Source organism: Populus nigra, chromosome 9 (genome assembly GCF_951802175.1).
Source record: "Populus nigra chromosome 9, ddPopNigr1.1, whole genome shotgun sequence".
Lineage (NCBI taxonomy): Eukaryota > Viridiplantae > Streptophyta > Magnoliopsida > Malpighiales > Salicaceae > Populus > Populus nigra.
The window spans coordinates 13,122,676-13,133,666 of NC_084860.1; the positions used below are offsets into that span (position 1 = coordinate 13,122,676).

The 10,991-nt window shown below is 31.9% G+C and overlaps 1 protein-coding gene across 1 annotated transcript; it reads right to left on the reverse strand.

The window, feature by feature from the left end:
* Nucleotides 1–5,515: 5,515 nt before the first annotated feature.
* LOC133702769 (uncharacterized) lies at nucleotides 5,516–7,859 on the reverse strand. The gene is made up of 4 exons (XM_062127089.1): nucleotides 6,335–7,859; nucleotides 6,142–6,246; nucleotides 5,781–5,873; nucleotides 5,516–5,685 (listed from the first exon to the last, which is right to left on the reverse strand). The coding sequence occupies exons 1-4, from the start codon at nucleotides 7,857–7,859 to the stop codon at nucleotides 5,516–5,518; spliced, it is 1,893 nt and encodes a 630-aa protein (XP_061983073.1).
* Between the last annotated feature and the right edge of the window lie 3,132 nt (nucleotides 7,860–10,991).

The following is a 10,991-nucleotide window of genomic DNA, read 5'->3' on the forward strand; positions in this document are numbered from 1 at the left end:
CTCACAACTTCTATAACAATAGTATGACAATATTTATAGCATCCAAAGTTTTCTTGCATAGAATAAAATAATCCATCTTAAAAAATCAATCAACAATAATAAAAGTATAATTGAGTCCTTGTTAGGTATAGGATAGTCTTAAAACAAAATCTATAGGCAAGTCTTCCTAAATATTTTTAAGAATAGCTAAGGGTATTTATATACCTATATTATGAGTTTATCCTATGAAAGTCTGACAAATGTAACAATGTTGTACATTTACCCATATCCCTTTTCAAAGATGGCTAAAAATACATGTTAATAACAACATCAAGGATCTTTAATCAACCTTAATGTCCTACCAAACCACCAATATACAAATATTTAATCACTTTCTCTTATAATGAAGAGTGTATGATACACATCTAATTTTCACGTATTAGAAATCTCTCATGTATATGACATTCATCAGCAGACTGTTTTTTTTAACACTACTTCAAATATCTTGAAGCTTTTCATCTTACACATGCAATTCCCTTAAATAGTCAAAGAAAATGATATTACCCTACAAAGTCACTGATAATACAACTATTTTATTTAAAGAATTAGTAACATCATTCTAAACCTTTAGTTTTTACACCATCTTTATTGGGAATCTTTATTGGAAATCTTTGCAAGAAGATATTCATCTACTATACATGTTTTTATCATTTTGTCTATGACTATTCAAGAACTTTCATGACTCATGATCTAAATAAATACATGCATCTACATCAATTAAAGGCATACTCTACCATTAATCATATGAAATTTTTGTTGATAAGGTATGGCTTTCAATATCTAATAGTTTGAATAAACAAATAAAAAAATCCTTATCATAAGTTGACCATTTCAATTTTGTATCACTCATAGTAAATATGCAATTAGCGTTTTTCTCTCAATATAAAATAACTTCAATGCTAACTTTACACACATCACATTCCACTTCAAACAACTTGTCAAAGTCAAGAATAACTAGCACTTGAGTAGTGCTAAAATTATTTTTAAATAAAGCACAACTCTTTTTAGCCTCTCACCCTAGTTAAGATTTGCTTTCTTCATACACTTAGTAATTTAGTCAATTATGCTACTAAAAATATTAATAAACCTCTTATAAAAAGTTATCTACCATCAAAACCTAGTGTTTCACTTATATTTTTAGAGATTGACCAATCATAAATTACTCTAACCTTCTCCTTATCAACATTGATGCCCTCCACACTAACAATATATCCTAGAAAATACAATATATCAATCATAAAAATAAGCTTATTTAAATTCATATACAACTTATTCTATATTAGCACATCCAACACATGTCTCAAATGAATGATGTGTTCTTTTTTTGTTTGATTATAAATCAAAATATCATTAAAGTATACAATCACCAACTTATTAATGAAAGAACATCAAACCAAGGTCATTAGTTATAAGAATGTGCTGGGAGCATTAGAAAGGCTAAATAACATCATTAATGAAAGAACATCAAACCTAGTCCATTAGTTATAAGAATGTGTTGGATGTGTTAGAAAAGCCAAACAACATCAGTAATCACTCAAATAACCTATATTTCTTCTTGACAATTGATTTATATTCATCCCTTGATCGAATACAAATATGATGGTGCTAACTACATAGTTAAATCTTGAAAAATAACTAAGACCTATGCATTTAATCCAACATATCATTTAAATAATGATTAAAAAAAAATCATTAGTCTATCATGATCTTATGTATAGCATGAATATCGACATATATTCACCAATTTCCATTTTTCTTGGGTGTTAGCAATGTTGAAATTGTACATGAAATTATACTTTTTCAAATTTGCTCTTTTTTTGGTATTTTATAATTCTAACACAGTGTAATAAAAGTTTTGAAAAAATAACACATGCTAAAAAAATATTTGAAAAATAGCACAGTTTGAACACAACTGCTATTAAAAATAACGGTTATTTCAAAAGTCATTTCTCAATCACAGTAATTAACAACTATAGAAGTAAATCTAGATTTTTATGAAGATCCAATGGCCAAGAAATGAAAATTAAGATCTAATAGCCAAGAAAAAATAGGTCACCGGGGACACACCATAGCTCTGTTTTCAACACACTTGGTAATTAAAAAAATCTCAACGAGAAGACTCTAATCACACCTTGAAAGACCACCAAACATGGATTTTTTTAAGTGTTTTGTTCGGGGTTAATTTAAAGTTAATTACGACCTCGTTTAGTGGTCTTTCAAGATGTAGTTAGAATTGTTTCGTTAAGATCTTTCTAACAATACCGCGTGTGTCAAAAATGGATCCTCAATGCCCCCGGTGACCCATTTTTTCTTTTTCTTTTTTTATCTTTCATCATTTCTCTCTCCTGCCATATCATCTTATCTCTTTGGCCATTCGATCTTTTAAAATTTTGAGTTGACTTTTGATAATATTAATTATTTTACAAAAAAGAAAACATCATTACATAACCGTTATTCTCAATAGTGGTTGTGTATAGAATTGGTATTAGAAAATGCAGTTGTGCTCAATTGTTATTTCTAATAACAATTGTCTACAAATTCAATATTGAAAAACACGGTTGTGTTTAAACTGTGCTATTTTCCAAATACTTTTCAAACACATGTCATTCTCCTAAAGTTTTTACCAAATTCTGTCATTTTTTTAAAAATCTCCTTTTTTCAATAACTCTTTCACCTTCTCCCTAATTGTTTTCCTGTTTTAAGGGCTCATTATATCATATGGAAAGTATGATAAACTACCTCTAAGCACCAAATCAATATGATATTGTATGTCTCATTAGTTAACTGATCTAGCATGATTTCTTTGAATTCTATTAATAGAGGTTTTACTATCTCAAAAATATTAAATACTTGCTTTTTTTTTTCGACCATCAGTTACATTACAATTAATATATGAGTTTTTTTTTGTCTCCTTTACATCAACAACTAATTCCTTATTTAAATAGGTTATAGTCAAGAAAGTATCCCCCTCTACTTTAAAAGCTTTGATTTGAATTTTCCCTTCAATGGCATTAACATATAATTAACATATTTTTTTATATAAAAAATATACAAATTCTATCTATCTATATGCTTAGCAACTATATCATACTTTCAATTCCAACTAAAATTATACATTATATACATCTATATCTAATACATCATAATTGGTTTCATCCTTATATTTCCTAATAAAAAATAAAACTTTACATCTCTCAGTCACCCTAGTTCAACAACCTTAGTCCACCCAATTTTAATGGTTTTCAATGAGATTTAATGGTTAAGATTAATTTATATATATATATTATCTGAATTATATTCTTACAACTATCATTATCAATAATTAAATAAAATAATCTATTACTAATAGCTCACTTGGTATATAATACTTTTAGCATATAGTTATTTAACATCTCAGCAGCAATACCAACTATCACTATATCAATATCTCTACTTTCAATGTTATGTTTTGCGCATCAAAAGTTTGCAATGTATCTATATGCTTATTTTTATCTCTAATAAAAGGTGTCAAACCATCCAAATACTTAATAATTATCTAGACATTAGCCTCTAGTAAATAGTTATTCTCTATGACATGCATAAAGTAAACAATGTATTTGATCCTGAGTACGCTTTTGATATTTATAAAACATGTAATAATTAAAAGTCAAGGGTAAAAACTGGTCCCTCAACAATTGTCTTATTCAAAACTAGGATGCGAGATGTGGTCTACTTTGTATGACCAAATCATCTTAAACCCTAATTCACCAAGAAAAGCCTCTATTTTTAGTCTAATTGCATCCATTTATACCATCTCTTCTTCTAAAATCCTTACATACTTCATCACCATATTGCAATTAACAAGCTACTTTATGAAATCTTTTATTCCCAAATCATTATTAAAAGGGACTATGTCAATTTTTAAATAAAAATTATTATAATAATAGTTAAATATATCACGTCTCTCTCCATCTTCGCCACCTTATCCATAACATATTCACCTCTAATTGCTTATCTACTAAAATTCTCCACAAGAGGGATCGATTATGTAGGTACATATCTAATGCCAGGTGCATTGCGAGACAAATATCCTTCTATTACCCCAACATTGGTCTCATCTATGTTAACATGATTTGCAAACATCCAATTAAATCAATTTGTTATATCCTTGAATGTCCTCTCTACTTGACCAAACCTTTATTTTAGACCTCTAGGTGTTATTGTCTATATCTTTTAAGACTTTTGAAGATCCTTCTCAGTGTCCCTAATGGCTTGTATCCCTTGATCAATATCATTAGGATAGGTTTTATCACTACGATCCATTAGTCATGTTAATCTTGCTCTAATGCCACTTGATGCATCATATAGTGAAGGAGCAAGGTTTATTCACATAAAAATAAAACTAAAAATAAAACATGGTAATAGACTATCAGGAAAACTGAAAAGTTTGAGTATTCTTGGAATTGATAACTAAATTTCAAATCCCAAAGCAAGAGTTTAAATACTCTGCTCTAGATAATCATGGTTTAAATAAAAAAAACATAAAATCTAAACAATCAAAGGTGGTTTAAAGATCCAGATCATAAAAAAACCTAAAAATAGGTATTCAAAATAGATCTTGATCTTTAAAACAGGCTCATTTAGCCTTTGACAGGCTAAATTTTTTGAATTGATAAGAATTACGCTAATTAAATGCTCAAATAAAAAAGTTATAATTTATCAAAGCAAAATTTATGTTTGCCCTTCGAACTATCGTTCTAGACTTTTCGCCAATCAAACTAGTCTATAATTTCTTAAGGCACATGCTATATCAAGACACTATAACCACTATTCTTTGAGCCTTTTTGTTTTTATGTTTTAAAAATGCTTTTAAAAAATTATTTTTTTTATTTTTTTCAAATTAATATTTTTTTATATTTTCAAATCATTTTAATGTACTAATATTAAAAAATAAAAATTTAAAAATAAAAAATATATATTATTTTAATTTATTTCCGAGTAAAAAACACTTTGAAAACTAACCGTTATCACAATCCCAAAGTTTTGCTAACTTTAGCCTTCAAAGTTTTGCTAGTCATATTGATGAGTTTCAAAACATGGAACAACACAATAAACTCGACCCAACACGACACAACATAACAGTGAAAAACAATGGATGTCAAACAGGATATATCATAGTTTTAAAACCCGACCCGGTCATCGACCCGGTCCAATGATCGGGTCACGGGTCAGATGGGTCACCCGGGTTGACCCGGGTCAACCCAAAAAAAAAACCACATATATAAAACACCTAACTAGTTACAAATTTACAATACAACACTTACATAAACCAAATTTAAATTTTAAACCAACAACATAAATTTAATTCAATATCCAAAACACAAACCAAATATAAAATTCTAAAATATTTTAAACAAAACATCCAACAACATAAATTAAATTCTAAAATATTTTAAACAAAACATCCAACAATATAAATTCTAAATCAACAACACATTCACTTTTGTTGAATGAACACATTAAGTTCTTCTGTGTCTATGGCAGCAAAATTTGGATCAAATGTCGATGGAAATGAGCCAATCTTGTCAACACCTAATAAATCATCAACATGCTCCTTTGAAACTTCATCATCACAATCATCTTCAATCTCATTAACATTTATGACATCTACATTTCAAACATAATTAACAAATAAATATTATGTGTTAAACAATACTTTATTTTAAATAATATTTATCACTAAATAATCAATCATTAATTACCATCATCTAAAGTATCTTGTATGGTCATAGTTGATAGAGCTTGGTGAAAACTCTCTACTTCTTCCGTTGTTAAGATTGATGGGTCATCTTCGACTACCCAATTTTCAATGTCAAAAATTGTCTCAACATTAATTGGATCATAATTTCTTCCTTTCCAATAATTCCTATATATTAAAAGTGAAGGTAAACACAATATAAGTATTAATAATGCTACTAAACAAGATAAAATAATATTTAAGGAATTAGAGAAAAGAAAAATACTTTTGCTTCAATCTTAGATTGCAGTGGACGTAAACAAGGTCATTAAGCCTTTGGTGCTCCAATCTATTTCTCTTCTTGGAATGAATATGTTCAAACATACTCCAATTTCTCTCACATCCCGAAGAACTACAAGTTTGACTTAACACTCGTATAGCCAATTGTTGTAGATTTGGAGCGCTGGTTCCATATGTCATCCACCATTCATCTATACAAAAAAATAATAAGTAATGTAAAACTATGTCAATTGTGAAAGACTATGTCAAATAATATTTTTAAATATAAAAATTATATACCTGGAGGCATAAGGGTGCGATTATTTATTGCAGACGCTCGGCCAAAGTCATGTTCAGCATTCCTAAAAAACTTCATCTCACTTGTAATCTTACTTTGCAATGGTAGATTTCCATGTGCATACTTCTCAAGAACATCTAGAAGTCCAGAAATGGTTCTCATATGTTTATCCATTATATTTGCATCATATTGAAATCGAGGATTCAACCAAAATGCCGCTGCAAAAAGATTTCTATAAAATTGTCCATCCCACCGATTATTGATAATGTCTATGAAAGGTTTCACTCTAGGCTTTCTCTTTTGAAATCTCCTCATCATTTCTTCTTTTGCATGATGAATAGCATCATACAAATATCCCATCGAAGGTCTATCATCACCATCAACCAATCGTAGAACTCGAACTAAAGGTTCACTCATTCGCACAATTATTACACATTCTTCCCAAAATAAAGAGTCTAGCACACTGTCAACAAAATTTTTTCCTTTGATATCTTTAGCATAAGCAGATGAGACCCATTCCCTAGATGTCACCATAGCTCTCAACTCATCTTTATGAGCTAAAATGCTTTGCAATGCAATGAAATTGGTGGTAAAACGAGTAGGAGCTGGACGAAGTATTTCTTTTCCTCTAGTGAACTTCCTCATCAAATACAATGGATAATAATGATTATAAATGTACTTTGTGATACCAGAAGCATGCTCAACAACACAACAAACTGACTGCAATTTACCAATGTCCTGGAGTATGAGGTTGATGCAATGAGCAGCACAAGGAGACCACAATATTGAAGGAAATTCTTCCATCAATAACCTGCCAGCAGCAACATAATTTGCAGCATTATCAGTCACCATATGCACAATGTTTTCTACCCCAACATATAAAACAACCTCTCTAAACAACTGATACAACAATCTAGCAGTCTTTGAGACATCTGATACATCCACGGTTTTCAAAAAAACTGTTCCTTTAGGACAATATACTAAGAAGTTAATTAAAGTCCTCCTCTTCTGATCAGTCCATCCATCAGCCATTAATGTGTAACCAGTCTTCTTCCAAATCTCTCGATAACTCTCAACATAAATCTTCACTTCATCAACCGCTTTTGCCAAGTAATAACCACGGATAGCATGCAAATTTGATCCTTTATAACCAGGACCCATGGTTGTTACAGCATCTATGGCATGCTGATAATACACAGAGTTAACAGCATTAAATGGCACACATGCATCAAACATCCATTTCGCTAAAGCAAGATCACACCGTTCAACTGCTTCTTTCCTTTGCCAACAATTCTGAAGAGACTTTTGAGCACCAGGAGTTGTTCTCGGCATGAAATATGTCCCTAATGTTGCAGATTTCTTCTGCTTTCCATAACTTGTAGTTGATTGTTTTACAGTGCTGGTGCTTTGAATCTTTTTCTTTTTTGCAACCTTCGGTGGTAACATATGTTTTTTAGTATTGACATCCTCATCATCCTCCTCCTCATCATCATCATCACCATCATCTTCTAATTGCCTAATCATCATCTCTTCATGCTCTCTTTGTTGTGCATTAAATGGATTGAAATCTGCTTGCATTTCTCTAACTCTTTTTTTTGTTTCAACATTTCCTTTAAGGTTCAAAAGCATTTGATGTCGAACATCAGGAGGACATTTGCGACATTGTTCAACTTCTCCTTTAGCTCCAGCTAAGTGTTGCTTAAATCGATTAATGCCACCACCCGTAAATACTTTAGCACAATATAAACATACTAATTTAGTTTTTTTACATCCAACACTAAGTTCAGGAGCTTCTCTACAATGACCCCATGCCAAATCTGTTCTTCCTCTACTACCACTTGACATGAAAATTGAAGGTTGAGATGATTAGGCCGTTGAAGGATCACTACTTGGAGTACTACTATCATGTGAAGACATTTTAAGGACCTGGCATAATTTATAAGATATCAGTGGAAAATTCTTTCAACAAGATTACTAATTACTACCATAATTAAAGTTTCAATTCATTTCTATAACAAAATTCTGATTTCATGCTACTGCACACAATACTTCATCCTGTCTTATCTTAGAACTCAACAAGTTCAATTCAACAATAACTAATAACTAATTCTCACAAATTCAGTTAAACGGCCAACCATTATATCAACATCACAGAAAACTGAAATGGCCAACACCATTCATAAAATCAATATATCAACATCACGGAAGCAGAAGCAGAAGCAGAAGCTGAAGCTGAAGCAAACGAACAATCAACCAATATCAACTTAAGCAGAAGTAAACGAACAGGGACGGCCAAAAATTAACAACAATATTCACAGCTACTTGCAGAATATTCACAGCTACAAAAATTTAAAAACGAAATATTCACATTTCAGTTTTCACAATCCAGTAGTGTCGAAAACACAAAATAATAATCTAAAACGAAAATGGAAAGAAACTAAGATAGAACCACTAACTATAAAGATAAAGGAGGTGACTGTAAAGGTCTCCGACCGAGGCTTTGAAATCGCAGAAAAATAAAAGAACAGAGAAAACGAGATACATACCTGTGGGAAGAATCGTTGGGTCAATCGATGGGAAGAATTGATGGGTCAATAGAGGGAAGAACCGATGCCACTGTTATACTCTCCTACAAGTTCAACCGAGAGGGAAGAAGATGAAATAGAGGATAGCGAAAGGCGAAAGAAGAAAGAAACCAGTAAAAGCTCATCTAACCTTATGCTCAGAATTGAAACGGCGATCAAAGATTCAAGAGTCTTCTGCTCATCTGCTCTTCTTCGCGACTGAGAGTGAAATGGGTTTGAAAATTTCTTGAAATTAATTAGGTCTTCTTCTCACTTCTGCAGTTCGGTGCTCTGTAAATTGCAATGCTTTCGTCCCTCTGCTGTTGTCGTTTTGGCTTTTTAATTGTAAAGGCCAAAACGACGTCGTTTCGGGCATGAGGATATAAAAAAAAATATACCCGGGTCTCAGCCGGGTGTGGCCGGGCCGGCCGGTTCCCGGGTCGACCCTCCGGGTCGACCGGGTCTGGCCGGGCCAATTCCCAGCCTGTTTTTTGCTTGGACCCGGCCCAGCCACAGACCCGGGTCGCCCGGGTCCCGGGTCCCGGGTCGACCCGCCGGGCCGGTCCGGGTCTTAAAACACTGGGATATATAACCCTGTTTGTTTTTGTGTTTCAAAAGCGTTTTTGAAAAAAATTGAATTTTTTTTAATTTTTTCTTTGCTTCAAATTAATATTTTTTGGTATTTTTAGATTATTTTATGCACTGATATCAAAAATAATTCTTTTAAAATATAAAAATATTATTTTAATTTATTTCTAAATAAAAAATACTTAAAAAAATAACAACGATGACTTAAAAAAAATTATAATAATGGAAATGAACGTGCGAGTCACGGGATATTGTAGATTGGCCGAAGAAAGATTGCATTGATGGTGATAGGACTAGATAAGACCATACACGTTTGAGCCAATCGCAGAATATGGCAAATTACCATGCCAGACTAGTCATACGAAGAAATAGAGTCGGGGGAACGATGATCACCGACCGCTTTTAATGAAGGTGGAGAACTATTTTGGAGCGGCGTGTGAAAGCTACTCCCAAGACTTCGATGACATGTATTGGAAGCAATGATTTCACTATTATTACATCATATTCTTGAATGTCACTCTCATTTTGTGCCTGTTGATGTCCGGCCACTCTCATTTTCAGAAAACAAATTGTTTTAATGTAGTTTTCTTCACTGTGTGAGGGGCGGGGCAAAGGGTGGAAGACATATTGTCCCATGAGCGCTTTTGTTTTTGCTGATAAAAAATTATTTTAAGAATTTTTGAATTTATTTATTTTAACAAATTATTGAGATCCTTCTTTGGATCACATTTTACTGGAAATTAATGCTTGTCATTCTCTCCAAAATACAAGCCTAAAGCCGATCGTTCATATTATTTATGGCGTCGCTTTCTCTTCTATCTCTGGAGGATGAGTCTGATGAATCATTAACTGCTCTTTTTATTGCATTTCAATGCTCATCGAGGGTGGCTTGTAGAGAAGCACAAACCTCACACGTCTATCCAACTGTGACCGCTCAATCACATCAAAGTCTAATCACGTCGTGATCCATTGTCCAGAAAATATGGCATGGAATCAATTGATGTATATATCGTGAAAAAAATATTACTTTGTAATGATCAGAAGACATGTGTGATTTTGTTCTGTAATAAAATAATAGTGATTGTGATAAATCCAATTACAAAGTGTAATGTGCTAATAAAATTTGTTTTCTTTTCATGTGTGAAAGTATCACAAGTTGAATGTAATTTTTTTTTTTTTTATTAATGGAAGGTTTAGCTGTTGAAATAAGCAAGCCTCAACAACAAATAAACTGAATTACAAAAAAAGCTAACTGTAAGTAAATATACTCTGTCCATGTAATACAGAAGTTAATAAAATAAAACATAATACTAAAATAACATAGTCTCATCATTTTTTCACGTTGCCTGTTACCATGCATGTTCCCCTTCCACGTCCTGCAGCATATATGCATTCCACGTCTTGTATGCACACATGCATGTTCCCACATTCATCGCCTACTCCAAATATTTGGAATTTGGCTTAGAACTTCGTTCAGAATGTCGTGGCTTACATTACCCGCCTCATT